The sequence below is a fragment of the Brettanomyces nanus genome, chromosome 1 (genome assembly GCF_011074865.1).
Source record: "Brettanomyces nanus chromosome 1, complete sequence".
Lineage (NCBI taxonomy): Eukaryota > Fungi > Ascomycota > Pichiomycetes > Pichiales > Pichiaceae > Brettanomyces > Brettanomyces nanus.
In genome coordinates this window covers 1,415,563-1,440,955 of record NC_052374.1, presented here as the reverse complement: position 1 = coordinate 1,440,955, position 25,393 = coordinate 1,415,563, and the positions used below count along the sequence as shown (strand labels likewise).

General features: G+C 40.8%; 12 protein-coding genes across 12 annotated transcripts; 9 read left to right on the top strand and 3 right to left on the bottom strand.

The window, feature by feature from the left end:
• Window positions 1-184: 184 nt before the first annotated feature.
• Window positions 185-1,213, bottom strand: FOA43_000667 (uncharacterized protein; the record flags this gene model as incomplete). Its single annotated transcript, XM_038920994.1, has 1 exon — window positions 185-1,213. The coding sequence occupies one exon, from the start codon at window positions 1,211-1,213 to the stop codon at window positions 185-187; it is 1,029 nt and encodes a 342-aa protein (XP_038776922.1).
• A 421-nt stretch (window positions 1,214-1,634) lies between these two features.
• On the bottom strand, window positions 1,635-3,593 carry FOA43_000666 (uncharacterized protein; the record flags this gene model as incomplete). Its single annotated transcript, XM_038920993.1, has 1 exon — window positions 1,635-3,593. The coding sequence occupies one exon, from the start codon at window positions 3,591-3,593 to the stop codon at window positions 1,635-1,637; it is 1,959 nt and encodes a 652-aa protein (XP_038776921.1).
• A 699-nt stretch (window positions 3,594-4,292) lies between these two features.
• On the top strand, window positions 4,293-4,949 carry FOA43_000665 (uncharacterized protein; the record flags this gene model as incomplete). Its single annotated transcript, XM_038920992.1, has 1 exon — window positions 4,293-4,949. One exon carries the CDS (start codon window positions 4,293-4,295, stop codon window positions 4,947-4,949), a length of 657 nt encoding a protein of 218 aa, XP_038776920.1.
• A 258-nt stretch (window positions 4,950-5,207) lies between these two features.
• On the top strand, window positions 5,208-7,325 carry FOA43_000664 (uncharacterized protein; the record flags this gene model as incomplete). Its single annotated transcript, XM_038920991.1, has 1 exon — window positions 5,208-7,325. The coding sequence occupies one exon, from the start codon at window positions 5,208-5,210 to the stop codon at window positions 7,323-7,325; it is 2,118 nt and encodes a 705-aa protein (XP_038776919.1).
• A 1,439-nt stretch (window positions 7,326-8,764) lies between these two features.
• FOA43_000663 (uncharacterized protein) lies at window positions 8,765-9,553 on the top strand (the record flags this gene model as incomplete). The annotated part of the gene is made up of 1 exon (XM_038920990.1): window positions 8,765-9,553. One exon carries the CDS (start codon window positions 8,765-8,767, stop codon window positions 9,551-9,553), a length of 789 nt encoding a protein of 262 aa, XP_038776918.1.
• A 55-nt stretch (window positions 9,554-9,608) lies between these two features.
• FOA43_000662 (uncharacterized protein) lies at window positions 9,609-10,692 on the top strand (the record flags this gene model as incomplete). The annotated part of the gene is made up of 2 exons (XM_038920989.1): window positions 9,609-9,613; window positions 9,867-10,692. 2 exons carry the CDS (start codon window positions 9,609-9,611, stop codon window positions 10,690-10,692), a joined length of 831 nt encoding a protein of 276 aa, XP_038776917.1.
• Window positions 10,693-10,802: 110 nt separating this feature from the next.
• On the bottom strand, window positions 10,803-14,408 carry FOA43_000661 (uncharacterized protein; the record flags this gene model as incomplete). Its single annotated transcript, XM_038920988.1, has 1 exon — window positions 10,803-14,408. One exon carries the CDS (start codon window positions 14,406-14,408, stop codon window positions 10,803-10,805), a length of 3,606 nt encoding a protein of 1,201 aa, XP_038776916.1.
• A 309-nt stretch (window positions 14,409-14,717) lies between these two features.
• FOA43_000660 (uncharacterized protein) lies at window positions 14,718-16,214 on the top strand (the record flags this gene model as incomplete). Its single annotated transcript, XM_038920987.1, has 1 exon — window positions 14,718-16,214. One exon carries the CDS (start codon window positions 14,718-14,720, stop codon window positions 16,212-16,214), a length of 1,497 nt encoding a protein of 498 aa, XP_038776915.1.
• A 149-nt stretch (window positions 16,215-16,363) lies between these two features.
• FOA43_000659 (uncharacterized protein) lies at window positions 16,364-19,919 on the top strand (the record flags this gene model as incomplete). Its single annotated transcript, XM_038920986.1, has 2 exons — window positions 16,364-17,296; window positions 17,580-19,919. 2 exons carry the CDS (start codon window positions 16,364-16,366, stop codon window positions 19,917-19,919), a joined length of 3,273 nt encoding a protein of 1,090 aa, XP_038776914.1.
• A 395-nt stretch (window positions 19,920-20,314) lies between these two features.
• Window positions 20,315-21,579, top strand: FOA43_000658 (uncharacterized protein; the record flags this gene model as incomplete). The annotated part of the gene is made up of 2 exons (XM_038920985.1): window positions 20,315-20,340; window positions 20,391-21,579. 2 exons carry the CDS (start codon window positions 20,315-20,317, stop codon window positions 21,577-21,579), a joined length of 1,215 nt encoding a protein of 404 aa, XP_038776913.1.
• Window positions 21,580-21,962: 383 nt separating this feature from the next.
• Window positions 21,963-23,192, top strand: FOA43_000657 (uncharacterized protein; the record flags this gene model as incomplete). Its single annotated transcript, XM_038920984.1, has 1 exon — window positions 21,963-23,192. One exon carries the CDS (start codon window positions 21,963-21,965, stop codon window positions 23,190-23,192), a length of 1,230 nt encoding a protein of 409 aa, XP_038776912.1.
• A 151-nt stretch (window positions 23,193-23,343) lies between these two features.
• Window positions 23,344-23,956, top strand: FOA43_000656 (uncharacterized protein; the record flags this gene model as incomplete). Its single annotated transcript, XM_038920983.1, has 2 exons — window positions 23,344-23,348; window positions 23,413-23,956. The coding sequence occupies 2 exons, from the start codon at window positions 23,344-23,346 to the stop codon at window positions 23,954-23,956; spliced, it is 549 nt and encodes a 182-aa protein (XP_038776911.1).
• Between the last annotated feature and the right edge of the window lie 1,437 nt (window positions 23,957-25,393).

Genomic DNA, 25,393 nt, shown 5'->3' with positions numbered 1-25,393 from the left:
TTCATATCCTCATGTCGATAGCTCCAGTGGCTTTATCTTCTATGGCACTCCGATATATGCCTCAAAGAGGAAATCTGAAGTTCAAGATACGGAAAATTTTTTTTTTACAGCCCGTGTAGAAGGAAGCATTACAATAAAGAGAGACAATTAAGAAAACATAGCCGATAAATGCCGATTTATTTAGCTAATTAAAAGTTTTATGAGGAACACCCTTTTCAACGTCCATAATAATTAGGCCTGCCTTTTCCATGGTTTTGTACTGCACCATTTGCAATAGATGATAGATAGTGTCCAATCTTGGGGCTGGAACACCATATTTTTTGGCCATTCTTAATGGGTTTCCAACAATAGTCTCAAGCTCAATCATACGGCCGAAATCAACATCGACGCACATAGATGGACGATAGTAAAGACCGTTGGATAAATTCAACATTTCATCTTCCATTTCAGAAGGGATATTGTAGCCATCAGCCTTGGCAATTGCATAAATCTCGTCGATGATTGGCCGGCAGAGATTTTGCTTGAAGCCACAGATTGTAGACCTGGTAACATCCAACTGAACAAGGGCAGTAGTGGTGTTGATGGAGGCATTGTAGACCAATTTCTTCCACCTGGACAATCTAACGTTTTCGTCCAAACTGACAGTATTCATACCTTCAATATGATATAATTCAACAAACTGCTTTAGCTTAGATTCGGCTGTGGCAATGTCTTTAATGGTTTCATTTTCAAAAAGCCCAATTTGAATACTATCTTTGTTTTTCTGGTCAACAACCCTGTCAATGTTGGTACAGTTGATGAGCGACACACCGGACATGATGACATGACCTGGGAACTCCTCAATCAATGGCTTTTCGATATCAATGCCGTTTTGGAACAAGATAACTGCAGAGTTTGGACTTCTCTCCACCACATGACGGATAATATCGTTGACAGGCTCTGGTCCATCAGGTAAATTTTTCACAGCAACTATGATAAAGTCGTACTCATGTTTGGTGTCCTCGACGGATTTCCTGATGTACTTAGGTTTCCAACCAGAGAAGTTTCCGAATTGCACAGACTTAAACGTATATCCTTCTTGACAAACTTTTTCGTAGTCGAATTTCACAACCAAGGTAACGTCACATTGGCCATGCTCCTGCAAAGAATAAGCGGCCACTAATCCAAGAGCACCGGCACCAACAACAAGAACAGATGGAATATTCTGAGGCATAATTTGATTGAGTGTTGAATAAGAGAAGCAGAATCAACGAGCAAAAGTCCTGGGCAAGAGCGATACTTCTATCTATATATATAGATATTATGCGGCACCCAAAAAAGTGACTTCAAGAGTCAACAAATTTGAACTTGTATCGGCACAGCTTGGTTTGGGACATCCGTACCGACTGGGACATCCGTATATGTCGAATTATACGACCTGGTAATGGCTCGAGCATTTATTCGCCAAGGCTGCAAGGAAGAAGAACAATGAAATTAGTGCAGTTTCAAACAATGAAACAGGAACAATGAACACAATTATTGCTACTGCCTCACCGAACGACGCATATTCTCGTTTTGGAAAGAAAGAAGCAGCCTTTGTTTGATACTGCATAAAACTTAAAATATGCATGACTGCATGTACATTGGGATATATGCTACTTGGTATAATTTCTAATCACCCAGTTGAGACAGTCCTCAACCTCTCTGACATCGTAAAACTGAACATCAAGCACTGATAAATCGTAAGCGTCCTCGGATGGTGACGATGACTTCTTGTTTGGCTTTTCTGGCTGAACCGAACTTTTCAGCCTGACATTAACTGAAATACTGGAGTAGGACGCAGACGAGCTGGATGTGAGCTCAATTCGAACTTCTAACTTCTCCTTATACCGCAACTCCATTACAGACAATGGTGAGAGAAGACACCTGATGAACGGATTATCCTTCAATAATTTTCTCTTCTTTCTAACACTTCTCATCTGATTTGGATCGTTGCAAAATCTTTTCAGTCTCGAGTTGGTTTTCAACATTTCATCCACCTCTGCTTCACTATCCTTACCTTCTAAGTCAATGAGTATTGACCGCAATATTCTTTTCAGTCTCCTAATGGTTCTCTCATGCTTCTTATACGTAATTAAGGGCCGAATAAGCATGACTGTCGAGTGTTCATTTGTCTGAGAACGCAAAGGAGACTGGTCAAGTGACACTGGCGGAAGCCTTCTCCGTTGTAGATTGTGTCGATGCTGAGAACAAAGCATTAACCTTAAAAATGATCCTATTTCATCTGCATCGCTGTTGTATTCGGTTATCAATTCTGTAGCGTTATCCCATGACTTAACCTCTTCCATCGACTCAAATGCAATCTCTAAAACCAAATGATGCAACTCCACCATAATTTTATCTGACTTCACTTTAACTTGTAAAGATGTCAATGTAGAAGCCTCCCTCATCAACTGATAGAATAGTTCCTCCTCAAAAAGAAAAAATCTGGCACGACGAATATCGTTAATGACCTTACTTTTCGATTTATCCAAGATAAGGTTGTCCAATCTCTGAACCAAGTTTGTTGATCTTCCAACCATAAATAATTTTGAGCCGTGTTCATCCTCCGTTCTATTATCGTCGTTGCAACGTTTGTAAAGCTTAACGGTGACCACTTTATCAGTCTCTTCTTTACCGGCCTTCTGGACATTTTGCATCTGTTGTATAACATCCTTTTTCTCAAAATATAACTCACCATTATTCTTATTCTTACGCAATAATCCAATTCCCTTATCAAAGTAGTTGGAACCGGCGTCTCCAAAGCCAAATTTCACACCGATTTCTTTCACTGACTTACTGTTTCTGGACTTGACAGGTATGACAACCTCATCAGATCTCACAATATCCATCATACCATCCCAATATCTCTTTTCTTTGCCGATCTCGATTCGTAATCTCTCTGCAGCAGATTTCAAATCAGAAGAGACTCGTTCCAAACTTTGTAACTTCCAACCACGACCAGCCGATTGATTTTTCTTGTCCAATTCAATATCTTCTTCTTTCTGTTGTTGTTGATGTTGCTCCGTATCGATGCTTGAGCCTGATAATACCCCAACCTTCACATTCTGCTTTAAATGAGGTGACATTGAAGAAGATCCTGCAGCCGGTCTAACACACGATATTAACAATGATACAAAGTCCAACGAAAGCGAAGACTCGTTTAATGCAGAATCAACGTAGCCAATAGCCTTTTCCTTCTGCTTCATAAAACTTTCCAAAGAAAGATATGGGTGCTCTGACTCAGCATTCAATGATATACCTTCCTGCAGTTTTTCATCATGATTAAGATGACCATCATTATTAACTTCTTCATGTGCATCACTCTCTTCATATTCTGGCATATCAACATCCATATCGGTATCCTTAGCTTCATCTGTCTCAATGGCCTTTTCAGAATCCTGCGCGATCTGCTTCTGCAATTGATCTTCCGTAAAATTCACGAAGGGACCATTCTGTGCCACGATTTTAACCAAAAGTCTGTCAAGAGGAAGAGAGGAGATATTGGCTGATTCTTGACCTTCAATACTCTCTGTGATATCCGTAAGTACGGGATTTATATTTAAATAAGTCATATTGACACCGAAGAAAGATGTTGTGGACCCGTAATACGAAGGACGAAGGCCCGAATTTAATCTGTAGAGAATTTATGAAGATTATTTATGTGGATAATTTATGAAGGCATTTTATGAGGAGAATTTATGAAGATGATATTATATTTATGCATGCATGGGAGAGCTAATTCAACAGACTCTATCGTTTTGCCCTAATTTGTGTACTCAACAGATTCGATGCTGGCCATAAAATGTCTCAGAGATGCCCAAGTCCAGATTTGGCTGATCCCACAGACAAATAAATGATCATAAGGAGGAGACACTGAGTATGGTGATCCGTCTGCACGGAGTCCAGAAAACTTCCCCACCTCACAAATGGTTCCTCCCTGCTCGGACCGCGAGAGCCGCACCGGGAAAGCGCCTCGTGCTGTGCCCATCAGTAATCATTCTGGTTTACTATTTGGATGACGCAGTTAAAAAAGCGTATAATATTGTGTATATTTTAAGTTAGACTCATTTGATAATGCTTGTTTTCCTTAGAGAACTCAGCTTGTATCCTCAAAGAGCATTGAAATATAGCTGAACACAGTTCAAAGTTGATCCTTTCTAATGTCCTCTCTGAATTCGTCTGGTATTATACATCCGAAGCCAGTGCGGACGTTATCAAGATCTCGGCCAAGCGGATATACCGATAACTCATCTTTAGGTTCCGAGAATATAATGATCCCTCCACCAGCCAGTGCAACGCCTATTGAATCGTTGCTGTTACATAGTCCAGATGTTTTTCATCGAAGGCGGACACACAACTACATGAACGAGGTTGAGGCGCAAAATCAAGCATCACAGGATGATATCGTTAAAAGGGCACAAAGGCGATTGACTGAACAATCTACTTTCACCACTATGTCTCCTCAGATATATAAGAGACGTTGCTCGCTTACCACTGATATACCTACGGAAAAGCTTGGCTATGGATATAGTGGTGACAATAGTACAACTGATTTCGGGTCTAGCGAGAAACCCACAGACGATTCTGCCAATGACAAAGAAGATGCATCTGAAAGTAACGATGCTAGCACTAATGATGACGATGATACAGGAAATGAGTCGTCTGTTTCCGCGATGTATTCCAATATCATTGCAGGTCAACAAGGAGGATCCAAACTAGGAAGCAAAGAAGGTCGGCTCAACTACGGAAAGTTGAATGAGAGCTTTGCATTTAGACCTCTTGACGAGGAAGAAATAGGTGATGAAGAGGATGATGAAAATGATGACCTTACCGAGACCATGAGGAGAAGAAGAAATTTGCTGAGGCGGAAAACGTCCTTCAATTTTAATGAATACAAGACCGACATGCTTCGGAGAAGCTTGAAGTGATACCCGTGGTTTTTGCTTGTTTGTGTCTATATTTGCATGTAGTAATTCTTAGATGGTTTTAAGGTCATAAGTCTGTCTTTTGTAAAAAGCGTTGAAAATCTACAGTTTTGTATTCGGATCCTTCTCGGCATAATTATTTTTGTAAATCCCCGTCAAGGGACGGGAAAAGGATACGCTAATTGGGACTGAAATTATAAGTAAGAATGTTGATCTGTTTTCATTTCTTCTATATTTTCTGTTTTTATAAGCGTATATACAATGGGTGAGGATCCTTCTAGTTTAGATGCCGAATTTATCAACGAGGATGATTTAGAAGCATTTGGCGATGCATTGGCTTATGACGATATGGACTCTCCTTCCATGAATGCCGAGGATACCAGTTCTGTCTACCATCTTTCTAGGGTGCCCACGATTACATCACAGTCAGATTGGAAGCCTGTTTATAACCTGACCAAGAGTCCGAATACCTCTAGTTCGCCGCATACGAGGAAGCGACAAGTTCTCCCCGAAGAATCCTCTCTTACATTTTCCATTCTTCATTACCCATTGCTTGTTATTACGCTTCTTTGGTTGATTGTACTTTCATTTGGATACCTTCTTGTACGTCTTTCTATCTTTGTGTCCGAGAAGTTAATTTTTTTTAGGGACAAGAAAGGCAGTGAATTAGTTAAGGATCTAGAAAACGCCCATAGCTACGCTGAATATGTCGCCACCGCTAAGCAATTGGATGAATATCTTGACTTAAACAGTTGGTGTCATGAAGATAAGTATCGCTACTACGACTGGCGTACCTTGCGACGTACGGTCTCTGATATGAAAAAGCTCAGAGGAGAGCGCAAGTACGATAAATTATTGGTGGTGCTACAGAGTTGTCTCAAGTCGAATTTCGTTGGTATAGAGAATCCCATCATGTATTCGCATTGCTACTATGGGACCAAGGATCTCATAGAGAGATATAAAACAGAAGTTGTGGCATCGATTAATGCAATCCTTACGACTGACAAAATATCTCTCTCTGATAAGCATACATTCTTTAAGATTGTTTCCCGAAATTATGGTAAAACTGCTTTGGCACTTTCTGGGGGGGCTTCCTTCTGCTATAATCATTTTGGAGTCATAAAAGCCCTTCTTGAAAATGACCTTTTACCACAAATTATTAGTGGCACTTCTGGTGGTGGCGCTATTGCAGGGTTGGTTGGAACCAGGACAAACGAAGAACTTCTCAAGCTTATACAACCAAAACTAGCGCACCGAATGACACTTATTGGAAACGACCCCTTCCGAGTTTGGTTTAAAAGGTGGTGGAAAACAGGTGCACGGTTTGATGCAGTTCAGTGGGCTCGCATAGCTCAATGGTGGACTATGGGCTCTACCACTTTTAAGGAATTGCACGAACGTACAGGAAAGATGTTGAACATATCAACTGTACCTAACGATATTCATTCTCCAACTATTCTTTGCAATGAGATCACTTCTCCGAATTGTTGTATATGGTCTTCGATCCTAGCTTCTGCTGCCGTCCCTGGTATATTACAACCGGTGGTACTAATGCAGAAGGCAAGCGATTTAAAGACAATTGAACCTTTCTCTTTTGGGAACAAATGGAGAGATGGTTCAATGCGAACAGATATTCCATTAGAGGCATTAAATGCTTACTACAATGTTAAATTTTCCGTTGTTTCTCAGGTAAATCCACATGTGATGCTTTGGATATTCAAAAATAGGGGTGACATTGGTAAACCAATTGTACGAAAGAGTGGAAAGACATTCAGAGGTGGGTTTATACCTGCATACCTTGAGAATTTGATAAAATTGGAGATTATAAAATGGCTCAAGTTGATTAGAGAATTCCAGTTATTTCCCAATTTAGCAGAAAGCGATTGGTCAAATCTCTTTCTTCAACGATTCGGCGGAAATATCACCTTGTTCCCTAAAATTCGACTAACGGATTATATGTATCTTCTCAGTGATCCAACAGAAGAACGATTAGGAGAAACGATAAAGAATGGAGAACACGTTACCTATCCAACCCTTCTTTTCATTAAAAATAGGCTTAGCATTGAGAGGGCCATTGCGAAGGGGCGTAATGTGACGAAAGGCTACGGTAGGCAGGCATCGCCAGATGAGCACGAAGAAGAAATTGAGTATCAGTCTAGAGTCAATCGTTATGATGGTGATCAAGAAGATACCAGTATTTATAGCGATGATTTGGACAGCTTTTATGATGAAGATGAGGATGAAGAAGTAGGCAACGCTGAGGAAACTGCATACAAAAGAAGCTTTTTGGGAATTCAGGAAGAACCAGCTGTACTTGGTTTTGATAGAGACGGGGAGATAAACGATAAGGGTGAAGGTGATACTAGAAAGACCAAATGAAAGTGTGTAATTAACTGATACTACTCGTGTTTTGACATATTAGTCATTGTATTTGAAATACTCTATTTCCATTGATACTCTTTGAGTACATATGTGCATTCGCCAAAGTCATCATATCCCGAGTTACTCTCTTCAAGGATACATATTAGTCCTAGCTGACCAAGCAATCTCCACAATAGTTGACGAGTTTTTCCAAATCTATCCCTAATAGGAAGTTGTACAAGGACTCTAGCATCATGATCACGGGAGAGAAAAATATCAAGAACATTTTGAATCCAGTAAGGGTGCTCCTTCGAGTAAATCGGATCACTAAGGATGATAGTGCTATATCGTAGATTGCCGTTCTTTTGTAGGAAGGAAGTTGGGTTTGACCAGTCCAAAACCTGACAGCTAGAGGCAGAGTCATCGAATCCATTTAGAGTGTAGTTGATTTTTAGATTCTCAACAATAGGGGGAAGATCCGTTGCCAGTATGTTGTGGTAACCAAGTTTCCTACACACTATGCCAACTAGTCCGGTTCCTGAGCCAGCCTCTAATATAGGTTCCCTAAGGAGTTGGATGTGATTTTGAACTAGTTTTTCAGACAAAACTAAAGCCGATCCCCAAGTCTTCATACCCAAATTATCTTCCGTAATCGATGGCTCTTTCAATTTAATGCATTTTGAAGCCCACCCGGGTACTATTATGGTTCTAATAAATCCAGAACGTGCGTAACGACCGGATATTTCACCAATAATAAGGGAAGCCATGTCATATATGTGCTCTCGCTGTTCTATACCAACAATATGCTTAAGCGGGGACGAAATAAAGGTAGTCAAATACCTTATGAGTTTTTGCTTATCCCCATTACTAGATAATTGGTTGACTTCAATCAATTTTGACTTATCACCAAGAATAGATTTAGAGATTTTTAGCCATGTGATAGCGTCTTCAAAGACATTAGGAGGGATCTGCTTTAGCTTTAGTAGCTCGTTTATTTTCATGGCTTCGCCTATAGTTTTGTCTCCCCCGAAATTGGTTGTTTCTCTTTTCTTCAGTAATTTCAATATCACAACTATAACTTCGTAGGGTGGATTCATTGATATCATTGGAAGATCCAATATATCCACGGAATTTTCATTTTCATCTAGTGGAAGTCTCTCATGAGCAGATACCTCAATGTAATTCTCCAGAGCAAAATCATTACTTAATGTACTATGGGGAGTAAAAGTAAAGTACTCTAGGGGATCAAAATTGGTGACTTCTTCTGGCATCTATCAATATGGAGTCCTTCAATATCAAATGATTATAATAAACCTTAAGAATTGCAAAGACTTCCTCATTTAAACATCAAGCACTGCCTGAAATTCTTCAAATATTCAGACGCCAAAACGCGTTTCACGCTTGAACTTTGGTTAGAGCACCACGGCTCATCTGGTGTTTGCGGAACTGTTTTTACTATGGCTAACGCAAAATCACTCTACAGATTTAGTAGTGGAGAAATCAACTTCCTGGCGGAGCAGGAACTTGTAACAATACTCCCCAGATATACTATGAACGGCGCAACACTGATAGGAGCAAGACTACCAGATTTAAAAGCATTGCGTCGAGAAGAAGTGCCGCTTTGGTTGGCACTTATATTGAAGAAACAGGATAAGTGTAACATCGTGATACCAGAATGGTTAACAGTAAACTTTCTCAAGAAGAAATACGAGGAGGAGATGAATCAGCCCAATAAATTTTCGGATCTTCCCTGGCAGTGGCTCCCAATCTCGAAAATGGTCTTAGATAAATCAAGTGATGACTTCATAGATCCACCTCATGAGATAAGATCAATACTACAGGACTTGCGAGAAATCAGACAACTCAAGGCTCGTAAGGGTATCAAGGAATTGAATGAGGTTTATCTTCAGTTGGACGGGTTGAGTCTAGTCGAAATTAATGAAATAAGGCCGTTAATCGTTGAATCTATGAACCAGCTGAGGATTCTTTCCCAAAGTGTTAAAGCTGATCAACTTTCTGGTGCTGGTGATAGTGAACTGGCAGAAAAGGGTGGTATGGTAAACGAATCGCAGGCAACTTATGAACAGGATGCGAGCACTACGAGGGATTCAATCAAGCCTAAAGCAGATAGCAGCTTGTATGACAGCAGTGTGGGAAAAATCAGCGTCAAAGGTAACACAACTACTAGCGATGATTCTAATGGGGAAGGTGATAGTGACGATAGTGATGTAGAGTATAGGAAATAAATGTATATATAATGAAGACATAAGAAACGCATCATTAGGGTAAAGGGATTCTAGTATGGTGTCCGGATGCAGTATGCGTCACATAAAATTACACCAGCTTCTCTTTTCTCCCCTTGTCGATCGAGTCTCAATTAATGAGCTTGAATTTCTATATAGCCTCTCAAATGTATGAGATGTATTTTTACTGACCGTCTGCGTTTACCATGTTTCCTACTAGAATTCTGAATCCCCTTTGCAAACTTGTTGACACAAATTATATATTGTCAACGAGTCTTGCTCATCGGCACAGATTTGACATTACTGGTTATAGAAGCTATGCAACCGAAAATAGTGCAGAAGATTTCAAGGACTCTGACGAAAAAGTGATCAAGGCAACGTCTCCCAAAAAGATGAAGCAGCAGAGACCTACCATTTCCAAAGTCGGTATTCCATTTGAGCCCTTTATTGCTCCACGCTGGTCTCGTATGCCCAACCCAATTATTTCACCAATTAGATTTACTAAGTGCATTTTCAAAAAAGTGTACATGTCTTGTTATGATTGGGTCCAGGTTTATCAATTCAAGAGAAACATGGGTAAAGGTTACAAGCCTAACTTTTTGAAGTGGAAAAATGATGCTATAGAATCGTACGTGAAGGTGAACAAGGCCTTCAGTGAAAGGAATATAGATAAAGCACGTGATCACATGGCCGAGTATGTTTACTTTGCTTTAGGTCGTCGTCAGAAAGAACTTCCAAAGAATACTACGCTTGGTTGGGATCTCGTCAAGTTTAATAAAGAGCCTAAGTTGATTACATTTCACACTTTTCCTCATGATGATGGTTCAGTTTTGTTATGCCAGATCATATACCAATTTGACACTAAGCAGAAGATGACCATCAAACACAGGAACTCCAGGGAATTTCAGGAGAAGACTAAAGACCTTGTGGAGTATTTGGCATTCAATGTTGATCCCTATACCGATAGAGTTGTTGTCTCTGGTTCTGTCTTTGAGAGTCTTCCACAAAGACAACTTTCTCAAGGAGCCATGCCTTCTCAGGAGGAGACCATCAATTGTATGGTGAAGAACGGTGATATTTACCGACCAGAACCTTCTGACGAGGAAAAGTTGGCAGCTACGCATACTGCCAAAGATAAATAAGCACAGACTCAATCATATCCTGTAATTACTTTGAATATAGACCTATTCAATACCTTTAAATGCCAATTCACATAGATTTTATACATACATCCTTAACTAATGGGTCTTACTCACAGTATATGACTCCTATGTGTTCTGTCGTACACCTCCACAGTGCTCGTGCTTTCATTATCGCTCTGACCAGGTGTTTCGTCATTTCCAGTGACAGAGAGGAGGCTCATTTTTTGTTCTAGTCCATCTGACATATCTTGTTCAATGACCGATTGGTAGGAAGGAAGTTCTTCTCCATCATAGGTGAGGGACGACTGGCTAGGATTATGCAAGTAGTCAATACTATTACTACCAAGAGCGGAATCAATCGACCGATAACGATCACCTTCAATACTTTGATGATGAGCAGCAGTAGAAAGTTTACTGCTGCCAACAATTGACTGTTTCCTAATTGCCCTTTTTGCAAATAAATCATCGCTCACTGACAAAGGAAATGGTACGGCATTATTGGACATTTGCGGCTGTTTTTGATCATCCAATGTATCCACCAAAAGATCCAAATTATTGTAAGTGTCATCTGAAAGTGAATGCGGAGATATGCATAACGGAGAAAACGGTGACTGTGACACCACAGTAGTCGAATCAATCGCACCCGCAGAATTATATGCCGCAGTAGTATACCCTGTCATCATTGGAGAGCCAGGTTTCAAAGTAGCTTCTTCAAATGTAGGAAGTTGAGGCTCCATGGAAGAGTCAGTGGTATCAGCCTGTGCAAACATAAAATTCTGCTTGCCCAGTTGAGTGTCAAACGTCGACGACTTCACTGCATCGTCATACGAAGGGAGTTCCGTCGTTTCTGAAACACAGAATGGCGAAACAAAAACAATCGGTGTATCCACAATTACTTCGTAGTGATGCATTTTTGGCCCGTCTACTGTCCTGATAGAAGGGTCAGGCTTGCTGATCCTAAAGCATACCTGTAATCTATGGCGTATCTTGATGTTGTGAAAGGTAATATCAGGCGAAAATGTGAAAATTCTAATCTTCTGAGCATCTGAAATCGAAGAAAAGCTCTCAGCACTTGTTGCTATATCGTAAAATGCCCGCTTATTCCTTGACGGTGACAACATGGGTCCTAGGGTAGGGGATTTAGATATCCAAGAAGTTGCGTCAGTCGCACTTGCGCCTTCTGTATCGACGGTGGCATCAATATTAGGGGCAGGATTCTGCGTGTTGACGGAGAATATAGACATCATGTCATCTTCAAGAACATCAGAAGAGTCCCGTAATTCACTCAAATCTGTTGTGCCCTTCGTAAGATTCTTATGAACATTTCTAAGAAAATGCGATTCATCGTTGGCATTAAACAGAAGTGGGCATTGGATTTTCACAGGATTCGTAATGATAATATCACCCTTATCACGATGTGAAACAGGAGAAACCTTGAGAGAGGGTTCGCCATTATTACTGCCGGCAAGACCAGAAGTCCGGCTGAATGCCAATGATTTAGATAGAATACCATGCTTCGGAGTTTCATCAAAGCCAGTATTATTGTAGCAACACGTAAGAAGGTTGTCATCGATACAACCTTTGACTACCTGAGAACATAATGGAGGATACTCCGAATGCGACGGCTTATCACGAGCTTTGATTTCTAGCAAAGTTACGACTCGCTCCTTAACACCAGATTTATCAATTCCACCCACATCCTCTTCGTACTTCTGGTCCCGAGATACGTAGGTTGCTTTTTCCACAACATTGATTTTAATTCTCTTCAAACAAAGGCCTTTTATTAAGGGGATCAGTTTCATCTGAAGCATGAACGAATGTGGTCTCAGAAACTGATCATTAACAGAATATGTCGGCGAGAGTTGGATATACTTACGCGGAAGGAGAAGCTCATAATTGAGTGAATCGTTCCAAACTTTGTTCACGTAAATCGACTTATTGAGTGTCGATGTGGCATCCGAGGGTGGCAATCTAATCACTGGTAAATCATAATGGAAGTCAAGCACACTAGTGGACCTGCTTTTCGATTTGATACCTAGGAGACCACCATTCGAAATGGAAGAATGCCTGGATCTTGTACTTGTCTGCCTATGCAAAGAGAACTTCTTTAAGAGCGAAGACTTGATGAAAGAATGTCCAGTATGCTTTGGGGCCTGTCCCTGTTGCAGTACCTTAAACTGCATGTGCTGATCGGTGCGTTCAGACGAAGTATACGAAGGATCTTCAAACTTTGAGTGATGAATGGGAGAAGCGAGAGTGGTTGGTGGAGCCTGTAAAGATGGCTGAAAAGGTTGCTTTTGTAACTGCATATCAAATCTGTGCATGATCGATCCCAATGATGTACACGCAGTTTCAGGTGTATTTATTGGGTATGCCACAGGAAGAAGAAATGCGTAGTATCCTGGTTGAAAAGTCTTCGATTGCATAGGTTCCATGTTTTCGAATAAATCACGATCTGTATCCAAGTCTTTAGATCTTAAATCCGTTTCATCCACATAATCTTTGGGATCAAGAAGGTCGTAGGTTTGCACTTCCTGCGAAGGTGCCTCAGATAAAGTAACATTTCTCAGAATAGAACCCGAAGTCGAACTATCAGAGTCAGCATTGAAATCAAAAGACATATCATCCTGCTCATCATAATTTTTGAAAGGTATATAACAGTCAGGACTACGCAAGTCAAGAGACCAATCAAGATCTTTTGATACCCGGTATTGCTCTTTGAAGATATTTTTCCTTCCGTCTTTCGGTATTCCCTGTAGCCAGTTAGTTTTGGCATCAGTGTGATAATTTGCCCTTAATATAGGACTCATTGTTTCGTCCTTGCTCAACTTCACAATAACACAAAAGGTATGACAAGTCACATTATGACGGTGATGGCCATGAGCTCTCTCTGTGGCCGTCGTAGTCGCTCTGGAAAGAGGAGGTCCAATGTTATCGGCAGTATATGTCAAATTGCCATTTAATGAAGTATCACCATCAAAATTATTAGTATCGTTGTTAACACCGTCATCATCGTTATCGCTTATCCCTCCGTCGCCTTCTTCGTCCTCATCTTGAGCGTAATCCTCTGGGTACATTGTTGCACCATCGTCGTCATTCTCGTTGTCATGATGATGTCTTCTCTGACGCTTCCTGTGGTAGGGATTATAGGGTAAAAACAATATCTGGCCATTGCTGGTGATGAATATATCAATATTTGGGTTACGCGTATTACCACGCAAACCGAACTTGAGTAGGCTTCGGTTACCACTAAGCTTTGTTTGCCCCAACTTAAGTGGATTGATGTTTAGACCCTCACGAGTCAAATATGCAATAAGTTGCTGATTATATGATTTGAGATTTGATTTGATGTAATCTGGACCGGGTTCACTAATCACCTCTTCCAAGCTAGCAGTTTCATAGTCAATGGAATTTCTGCGCGAAAAGCTTCTCTGCGATCCAACTGATGTGCCTGTAGTCATCTCGGTTGAATGAGCATAGACTGAACCAGCTGTTATTCTTGAAATACTAGAAGTGGCCCTTGGGCGTGAAGAAGCCTTGACGCTATGCACTCTATTAACGGTTCCGCCTATTGATATCTGGGTTCCGTGAGATCCATGTGATCCCTGTGATCCATTAGATCTGTTCGATCTGTTTGAAATGCTTGTGCCGTTTGAATCATTGGATCCCTGATAAGATGTGGGTATGGATTCGCCGTGCCCGTTCGATGAGGACATGGTCGAAAAATGCAGATTAGACTAGAAGGAATGAAGTTCTGTGGTGATGGCTCAAGTTTTTTTTTTTGCATTTATCTCATTTTAATAATTTAGCTCCGGTTTCTCGCTACACCGAGAGCCAACCGACTCACTTCGCTCTTTTTTCCATTATTCTCCCCACAATGCCGAGATAGCGTGGCTGAAGAGGAAGACCGTGATAAGCGATGATTAAAAACGTACGTACGCCAGTTGCTATATAAGAACATCATATATATGCTGAGATGATATTAGTCAACTTAAGGACTACTGAAATTAGTATTGTTACATTAGATGTTGAAAGGTTTGCATCTTCTTTTCGTACCACGGGTCAATAGTGCCGTGGAAAGGTATCGACTTAAAATATGGCGCAATGCAGGTGCCGATTTTAAGGATATGAGAGATATTAGCAAGGCCAAGATTCTGCCGATTAAGGATAGTTTTTTTGTTATTGTTAACGATCTTGCTGATGTGGCCGAGAGAGACCAAGCTGTTGCCAATGTTAAGAGTAAACTTGCTGATCCCAAAACTTTGTTCCTTAATAGTGATTGGTTGTTCAAATCTATGAAGGAAAGTAAGTTATTGCCATGCAGAGAGTTCATTTATCACCTCACTGTTGAACCTCAGAGAAAGAAATTGAAATTTGCCGATGAAAATGGTAAGAAGAAACATATTGATCAGATTGATGGTATTGTTTCCATTCTCGTAAGAAATAGAGACCATAAGCCAATCGACAAGATGCGTCAGAAAGTATTGACGACGAATAAGTTGATTACAGAGCAGTTTGAGAGAATGATTGATCTTTTGGAGGTTGAGAAGGTGATTGATCCTACTGCAGAATTCCGAACAATTCAGTATAGAAACGCCTTAAAGACTATACAGACTCTTACGTCACCCATAAAATCCGCAGATGTTTTGGACAGTTACTATGGATTTGGAAAGGCACTAAAAAGTCACATCACCGAGATTTTGAGTACGGGTACGTTTGCTAAACTTGAAGTGTTACAAAAAAAGGTTTCTGCAAATAAAGATCTTCGACTAGTGAACGAGATATGTGTGATTCATGGATTCGGACCCGTCACAGCATACAAGTTGATAAGAAAATATGACATTGTCGAAGTGAGTGATTTACAGAATAAGAAAGTTTATGAATCACTTACTAAACAGCAACGACTTGGATTAAAATACAAGAATGACTGGGGTCAAAGAATTCCTCGGCGTGATGTGGAGAGACTTTATCAACGGATGCTCGATATTGTGGCTGGCAACGTTATTGGTGATATATCAAACAAACCGGTAATAAAAATAGCCGGATCATACCTACGTGGAAAGAAAGATTGTGGTGATATGGATATCATACTATATCAAAAGGGCTTGAATGATCCACAGCAATTGCATAAGCTGCTTTATGAATTGGTAACACTTTTGGAAAAAGAGAGATTTATCAATTGTGAGTTGACCGAAATCACGCCGAAAAGCAACAAATTCAATGGGGGGTGTGTTTTAAGTGAGGATCCGGACGAGATATGTCGTAGAATCGACATAATTTGTGTGGAATATCAGCAATTAGGCAGCACTATGATATATTTCGTTGGAAACGATACATTTAATAGGGGGCTTCGGCTCATAGCCAATTTAAAGGGAGAGAGGTTAAGTGATAAGGGATTGGTTGAAGTTGTTGAGAAATCTGATGGAATTGAGGAAGAGAGACTTATTGAAAGCTTTGATGAAAAGAAGATTCTTGAGTTATTGGGAGTTGGCTGGGTTGACTATACTGATAGGAATGTGTGAACTTTCCGACCTCTCAATTCACCGGTCGATCGGCCTGTTGTATTTTGTGTATTTGGAACATGTCGATTTATATTTTTGATCTCATTGTTCCTCCTTTACTTGTTTCTATTCATTCTTACACGTCTTATATCTCGTACGCTAATCAAACAATGAGTACTGGTCCCAAAAGACCTGCCCCCCTTGATCTTTCACGGACTAAACTTTCTGTCTCAATGAATCAGAACGCGAGAACTCCAACATACTCTGAATTGAGACCTCAAGATTCGTACGAGGTGCTCATGAAAAGCAGAGAGATTTCCTTACAACAGCAAAGAATTATAGATTCCGCTACGACAGTGTCATCAGCAAGTACGAATTTCTCGTCCGCGGGATCGTTACCATCGGCAAATTCAACGGTGAGTGCGATTAGCAGTGTCGATAGTTCCTCTACTTCTAAGAACGAATCATCAATCAAAGAGGGTTCTTCCGGATCTCATGTACTAGCAGAAGATGACGAAGGATCAGGTTGTCGTAGTCGTAATGGTCCAGGTAGACTTCCTTCTAGAAAAAGAATGCGTAGGCATTCACCGCCAAAGCCTTTGCATATTTCCGCAAAGTCCCGTTTACTATCTATGCCAATTAGATCCGCTCCAGTTTATTCGTTTGCTGGCCACCCCCCGGTCGGATATCAGATTCCAATGAGATCTGTAACTGCTCCTATAGCGTCTTGTTCGACCCATACGGTATCGCAACTTCCTGCTCTGTCTTATCAATTTGCACCTATGATGCAGGGAGGTCGTATAATCATGGTACCTCCTATCAATCAAACACCTGTAACGGTGCAAAGTGATACGGTTCAGTCCACCGTGCGTGATGTTTATGCTGGTCAATACGTGAATGGAGTTGAAAAGGACAATGATGATAAGGGCGAAAGAGGGGAAGTTGAAGATGACGTTGAATCGAAGGCTATTGAGGACGATGCCAAAGTGCAATCCGAAAGCCTAAAGGGAATTCTCCAAATAGGGGATAAAGCTTATAATTACAGTGTCGTGGTCACGGGAAACGAAAAAAGGGACAACAAGCATTTTCATGACGTTATGAATGTCATCTGGAAAAACTATATTAAATAGCATAGGAGAAAGGTGTCTTCTATACTAAGAATAATACAAAACTTAATCTAAATCAAAGTAACACTCTTATATCGCTGTACTTTATGAGACCTGTCTGCCCCACACCAAAACTTCCCCGCCAAGCGGGCCGTGAGAGATCGATTACCGGCTAGCGGCAGAAATTTTGCAATTTCACCCAGATTTCGTTTCCGTTCATATCCTTCACAACTAACTTGTTGTTACTGTCATGTTTAGGAGTGCTCTGAGGTGCCGTCAGTTCATTAGCAATGAAATTTGTTCACAGTATAGACAAACTCTTAGATCAATTAATTTTGTCGGTCATCGTTGTATAAGTACTATCCATAGAGTGCAAGATCATGATGAAAAGGCACAGCTAATAAGACAGGTATTTGATGACCAGGCATTCTGGAATGATTTCAATAACTCGGGTCAACAAGAAAGACATTCGTTGTTAGGATATATTGGTAGTAATTCTGAAGCTGGTTCAGTCGGATTGTTTGAAAACCCGTACCTAAAAAAGCCTTCTGGATTAAGGCAGTTCAGTGCTGAATCACTCGAAAAGGCACAGTTACTCACCCAGCATATCATCGACGACGATTCTCCAGAAGGATTACGTAACTGTGTGCGGAACCTTGATAGATTAAGTGATGTATTGTGTCGTGTGATAGATTTATGTGAGTTTGTACGAGTTGTTCATCCGAATCAATCGTTTGTCAAGGCTGCCCAGCAATGTCACGAGCAGATGTTCGAGTTCATGAATATACTCAATACCTCTAAAGGACTCTTTGACAAGTTGAGTAAAGCTCTACACGATGATAGTATCAAATCACGGCTCACAGATGAGGAATTCTCTGTAGGTAAGCTGCTTTACGCAGATTTCAAACAGTCAGGAATCGACATGGATGAAAAGACAAGACAAGGATTTGTCGAACTAAGCCAGTATATTGCTATGACAGGTCAAAGTTTCAATAATGGTGTTTCGGACACTGACGCAGAGTATGCCGTGGTTCCAAAAGAACACCTTCGAGGCAACGACATTCCAAAAGAGTTTGAACAGTATGTTAGTTATGATAGACATGGAAATTTAAGAATACCTGTTTATGGAAGAACACCCTACGAGATTCTACGGAGCTGCAAGAACAGGGCTGTCAGAGAACGGATTTGGGTCACCTTGCATAGTGTTCCTCATGTTCAAATACAGCTTTTAGAAAGGTTTCTAAAAAGTAGAGGTGTTCTTGCTCGTATGATGGGTAAGCAGAGTTATGCCGACTATCAGCTAGGTGAGAAGATGGCCAAAAATCCTGCCAATGTGATGATCTTTCTCCAGAACCTTTTGAAGGAGAGTAAAAAGGGTGTTGCCGAAGAGGTGAAAACTTTGTACGGGGGATACTCTAACCCGGACATATCCAATCCTACAGAAAAACAGCTGGCTACCCTTGTGAGACCTTGGGACAGAGACTATCTAACAACTTTACACATGGTTCGGCAAAAATCAAGTAACCTTGAAGACATTTCTGCCTATTTTTCGGTAGGAACCGTCGTTGCTGGTTTGTCGAATTTGTTTAAGGCAATTTATGGTATAGAGTTGCATCCGAAACCTGTCAAAAGGAGAGAGATATGGTCAGATGATGTTCGTAAGTTTGAAGTTGTTAGCGAAGACGAGGGACTTGTCGGAATTATTTACATGGATCTTTTTTACAGGGAGAATAAGACTCCAACTCCTGCTCATTTCACAGTGTGCTGTTCCAGAAAGATTTACCCTGAGGAACTGGACATCGAGGATCCATTCAATTTAAAGAAAAGGGCTTTTCAGACCACCGAACATGATGGTGAAATCTACCAGTTACCTGTGATCTCGCTTGTCTGCAATTTCTTCCCAGAGTATTACGCATCCTCTGATACTTCAAATTCTTTACCCACTTTGCTTACTCTCAACCAGGTTGAGACCTTGTTCCATGAGATGGGACATGCTATACATTCTATGTTGGGAAGGACAAACCTTCATAATGTCAGCGGTACACGGTGTGTAACCGATTTTGTAGAGCTACCTTCAATTCTTACAGAACAGTTTGCAAAGGACGAAAGAGTCCTTCTATCGTTTGCAAGACACTACAAGACCGGAGAGCCGCTTCCTTTGAGTTTGCTTCGCAAACATGAGAATGATAACAACTTTTTAAATCATTCTGAGACATTTGGACAAATCAAGATGGCAATGTTGGATGAGATTCTCCATTCAAGTGTTGTTTTTGCAGAAGATTTTGACGCTGTTAAGATATATCATCGACTAGAGAAAGAGTTAGTGTTTTTTAACGACTCGTTATCCAATTGGCCAGGAAGGTTTGGTCACTTGTATTCTTACGGATCGGTGTACTACTCCTATTTACTTGATAGAGCTATTGCGGCTAAGATCTGGGACCATTTGTTTGCCGATGATCCAATGAATAGAGCCAGCGGTCAGAAATTTAAAAATGAGGTATTGAAATGGGGTGGCTGTAAAGATCCTTGGAGTATGGTGGCAGCAGTTCTTGATAGACCTGAATTAAAGAGGGGCGATCTTGCCGCTATGGAGTACATAGGCAGCGTAAAGGATATTTAAATAGACGTATACATATATATCACGCACTGTACATAACTTTTTATTGTGTTAAAGCTGAAAAGGAAAGCTCCGGCGTCAATGAGAACACATCGGGTCTACCACCTAACTTCTGTAAGAACTTTCGCTTGATGTCACTACAGGAAACTTGTTTTAGGCAAAGTTTGAATTATCGACAATCAATTAGTGATAAGAAGAAGACAACGAATCCTTTTACTCTTTTCCCCTTTCGGTAAAGATATAATCCATTGTGTACGGATGTATATTTGTTTCAGTGTTGCAAAGGAAAAAAAAATTGTTCTTTTCGATTCCAATGGGCAAAGATGAAAATCACCCACGAGATCAGCTAATCTCAACTACTATTTTAGTTTTAATCATTTTATTCTTTGCAAAGATAAATGTCTGAGATCAATATCGTCATAAAGTAAGTTTTTTGGAGTAATAAACTCCCTCAACTCGGTCATTTACTAACAGGCTAGCACCCAGGACCGCTGGTGACAAGAAGCATAAGGTAGCTGTGTCTACCAGTTCGACAATCCAGGAGTTGAAAGAGCAGTTGGCCAAAGACCTTGATATTCCTGTTGATAGACAAAGGTTAATATATTCGGGTAAAGTTCTCAAGGATGGAGACACGATTGAGTCCTACAAGATTAAGGATGGGCATTCTCTTCATTTAGTGAAGGGTGCTGCTAAGACAGATTCGACGAGTAGATCCAGTGCAAGTACAACACAGAGTGCTGCAGGTAATTCCTCGGCTGCAGCCTCTGGGTCAGGCAGTATTCCAAGTAACATTTCTGCAGGACAGAGCACATTCGACCCACTTGCCGGCTTGACTAGCGCTCGATATGCAGGTTACAATGTGCCTCTGCCTACTTTGGAGCAGATGGGTATGAATCCAGATGGGATGCAGATCCCAGATGATAACCAGCTGGAGCAAATGATGGAAAATCCTCTGTTCCAAGAAAGTATGAGGGGAATGCTCTCAGATCCGCGAATGCTTGACTTTATGATTCAGCAGTCACCTCAATTAAGGGCAATGGGTCCTATGGCACGTGAGATGCTTCAGAGTGATCAATTTCGTAACATGATTACCAATCCACAAGCGATGAGATCGATGATGCAATTTCAGAGAACGATGAACCCTAATGAAGCAAGCGCTCAGACAGGTAGCTTCCCTGCCCCTGGTAACCCTATAACGAATGAAAGTAGCGGAACTGATGCTGCCGCTTCTTCTAACTCCGGTAACGCTGGTACTGCCGGTGCTGCAGGTGCTGCAGGCTCCTCGGGATCCACGGGCTCCACAGCTGCTCTTCCTCCTAATCCGTTTGCTGCACTTTTTGGTGTTCCAAATTCAAACACAGCTGCCAATACAAATGAGAATACAATTGACAATAATGCAGGAACAACTGCTGCTAATCCTGCCACCAATCCATTCGCCAATCCTAACCTATGGAATATGCTGAGCGGTCTTTCTGGCGCTGCAAATGCATCGCAGCCACCTGCACCCGTTGATAACAGACCCCCAGAAGAAGTTTTCCAATCGCAACTCCGTCAGTTAAATGATATGGGATTTTTCGACTTTGAACGAAATGTGCGTGCCTTGAGAAGAAGTGGAGGATCTGTCGAAGGAGCAGTTGATGAACTCTTGAACGGTTCAGTCTAGGCGTCTGAAAGATATAGGAATTGGTTACGGCACAATTCAATTTTTTTTTTGTCGTTGTCCAACTATTTTATGTACTAGTTTCACTTGCATATCAATTCTCTTTCCTTTAATTTAGATGCTAATAATTTTTCAGATAAACTTACTAGACGCATACCCCGGATAGGAGTCCGGAAAAACTTCTTTCGCTTCTCCACCTTTTCAGTCTCCTCGTGATAACTCTGAATTGTTGTGCTGTTTTCCCTTTTTTTCAATTTCTTTTCTTTTCTTTTCTCTCTGTTTGGTCCCCTAGTTTTTTTTTTTTTTCCTTTTTCCTTTTAGGTGTCAAAGTATCCGCAGATTGAGCATTAATATAGAACAATCACATTCTTTCTTTCCTATCAAAGATGATAAAGACCATTTTCAGTGCTCATAAAGGATATTATATACCAGATCTTGAAAAAGAATCCCCACATGAGGCTATAGAGCTTGGAGGGCATCTTGCATCGAATGGATTTGACACATTAGATTGGAATAAGCGTTCTGATGATTATGGTGGAGAAGACTACGATGATGGTTCTGACAGCGTTGAAGACAGTCAGGCAGCTAGGGACTTGATATTCAAGGAGTCTGGATATCATCACCCAAATGGGTTTGTGGAATCTCTTCTTACTACTACTACTACCCACGTTAGTCAGAAATCGCTAGAAAGCGAGAGTGAGGATGATGGTATGAAGACTAAGAAAAGCATGACAAAGTCGGAGCGTAAAGAACTGAAAAAGAAACAGAAAGAGGAAAAAAAAAAGAGGAAGAAACTAGAGAAACAGGAAAAGCTGCGTCACCATCATAAGTCATCAGAAGATTATTCCATGGATGGATACAAGTTGGACAAAATTAGAATATTGAATGGACTATTCACTCAGGCTTGTAAGATGATGGATGGACCTAGAGCTCTCAAGTTTGAGGATATAGTCCTCTCCCAAGGCGATTTGAGTACATTGCTTGAGGATGCATGGTTGAACGATAACATTATAGGGTTCATTTACGAGTACCTCACGGCTTCGCAGACGCGTACCACACTGAAACGTCGTGTCAAATATATGGGAGAAGACAAGGCGAATAGTTCTGTCGTTCTGCTACTTCCTACCTTCTCGTTTCTATTGGCTAACGACCCCTCACCGGAACAGCTTAAAGACGTACTGCCCAATATGGACGGGGCATCGTTCATATTTATGCCGGTCAATGATAGCATTGATTTTGATCTTGGAGAAGGCGGATCACACTGGTCTCTTGTTCTTTTCTCTCTGAAGGATCGTAAAGCATTTGTTTATGATTCTATGTTTAGAGCCAATGAAACCGAGTCTCTGCAGTTGATCAAAAATACCGAGACGTTACTTGACACTAGTTTTGAGGTAATTTTTGATGAGTATTCGCCTCAACAAATAAATGGCTCTGATTGTGGCCCTTTAACTTGTGCCATGACTGCGCTTCTATTGGATAGAGTTATCAACGTCAACGATAACACCTTTATCAGTTTAAGCATGAAAAATGTGCTTCTCAGTGCTATAGACGCTAGAATATTCATGTTGGGTACAATCACTAATCTTATGAAGAAGCAGAAGGAGATTACCACTTGAATTGTGTATCAATAAATGTGTACTACGACCCTTTGAGATTCTGTATTTGATAATTCGCGGAGGTCCTTGTGCACCTTTGTAGCTCAAGTACATGTTTTTTTTTTTGCTCTTCTATTCGTTTACTTCGCATGTTCCACTTATATTATAGCAAATGACGTGAGTATATATTGTTTGGATTGTACCAGTGTGATGTACTAACAGAAACGATCTTGCGCTTCAGATATCATGACGTTCCGGTAGGATATATTCCTCCTCCATTTCCCTCGCTTTACTGGCCTCTTGGTCCATCCAAGATTATGTATAAAAAGTCGTTTCTATACTATTCCAAGGACGTCTGGAGATTTACTGTTTGTTGGTGTATCATCATGATCGTGGCGTTTTACACTTCAGCTGCTGCTATTGTCATTCTTACCCACTATAGGGGTACAAACTATGGCATTAATATCAAAGGTACTACATGGCTCGATGAAAGCCGAGATACGAACAATGCAGGGGTACCGGATTTAACAAGGCGTAAGAAACAGAGTCTTATATCCAGTATGGTCAAGAGCAACAAAAAGTTTCTTTTGCTAGTTGTTCTTGTCTATTTGGTTATCGCTGCCTTTGAAGGCTTTGTGGCGGGATCGTTAATAGGCGTTTTGATTAACGCCATATACCAAAGTGGACAAGTTAAGATGACTACATGGTTACCCTTTGTCTATTCCCTTGTTGTGGTGCTCTTCAATATCACATCATCTTATTCCCTGACAAGCACATTGATGTGAGTGCGGCAAATGAAATGTTTCTCGAGGGGCTCGGCATTCCAGGCCGCATAAGTTAATGTTGCATTTATGCACAATAAGATTTCCATATGGTGTTTTGCCAAGAAGGGTCCAAAAGTCAGTGCCATCTCCGATTCTCTAGCAGGTATTTCGTTTTTTTGGTACACTCCACACTTTGAGCACTGGAAAAGGGACTTGAGGTTCTTTCGGTATAAATTGAATGATTTATCATTGCTTTTATCCAATACAATAAATGCGGTTCAATTCTTATACTATGAGTAATAGGGAGGATACCTACTATACTGAGGTTCAGTATGAGAGTGACCCAGCTACGGGTTTTGTCGATGTGGCCAAACAGTTTGGTCATTTCTTATCCACCAGGACTGTGACTTTATTTCAGTTACCCATTTTTGATAAGGCTACTCGATCAATTGCCAAAAAGGGCTAAATCTTTTACCGGCCATTAGGGCAATGTAAAGACATCAGTGGAATTTATTCTTTCATGGTTATTCTGCTTGGTTGATGGATTCTTTTGATTTTATCTGTGTTTCAATCAGTGTCAGTGACATTTCAGAGACATTTAACGTCGAAGTTGTTTCTATTACCTGGGGAATCACCTTAGTGTTGATGTTGAGAACTGTGGGTGCTGTTCTTTTTGGATATGCTGCTGATCGTCGGGGTCGAAAAAGGCCCCGAATTATCTGCTGTGTCTTGTTTGTGATTTTCGAAATTTCGACTGGCTTTATGCAAACTCTATAGCAGTTCTTGGCCGTAAGAGCTTTGTTTGTTATAGCAATGGGAGGCCGTTATGGATTAGCTATTTCTACTTCTCTGGAAAATTCACCAGTTTCATCTCGTGGCTTTTTAAGCGCTATATCAGCCCGCTTACACATTTGGCTTTGTTTTTAGCTTCGGCTTTCCATAGAGCTTTTACCAACACCAGGTATGGTTGGAGAGCTTTATTCTGGTTTTCAGCTTTACCTGCGTTATTGCTTATAGTCTGGAGACTCTCCTTTGGAGAGTTGGATTACTTCAAACGGCTTCAGGCCACTAGAAGAACACTTAACGCGCATGTGATGGAGTTGAAAGAAGTATCTAGTTTAGAACGTGACAGTGAAGAGTTTAGAACGTGACAGTGAAGAGTCTAGATTTTGGACCCATTTAAAGAGAACTTGGAAAGCTGAGTGGCCAATATTACTCTATTTAGTGATCAGTCTCTCTGTCTTCAACTTCTTTTCTCATGGATCGCAAGATTTGTTTCCAATCATGTTGAATAAGCAGATGACAGATGAAGCTGTCTACTAATGCTCTTACCGTGACGAACATTGTTGTGAACTTGGGAGGATGTTTTGGCTGACCTTCTTGGGGTCAATTATCTGAAATTTTGGGCAGACGTTTGGGTATGATTTGTGCTTGCGTTTGTGTAGATGCTTTCGTCTA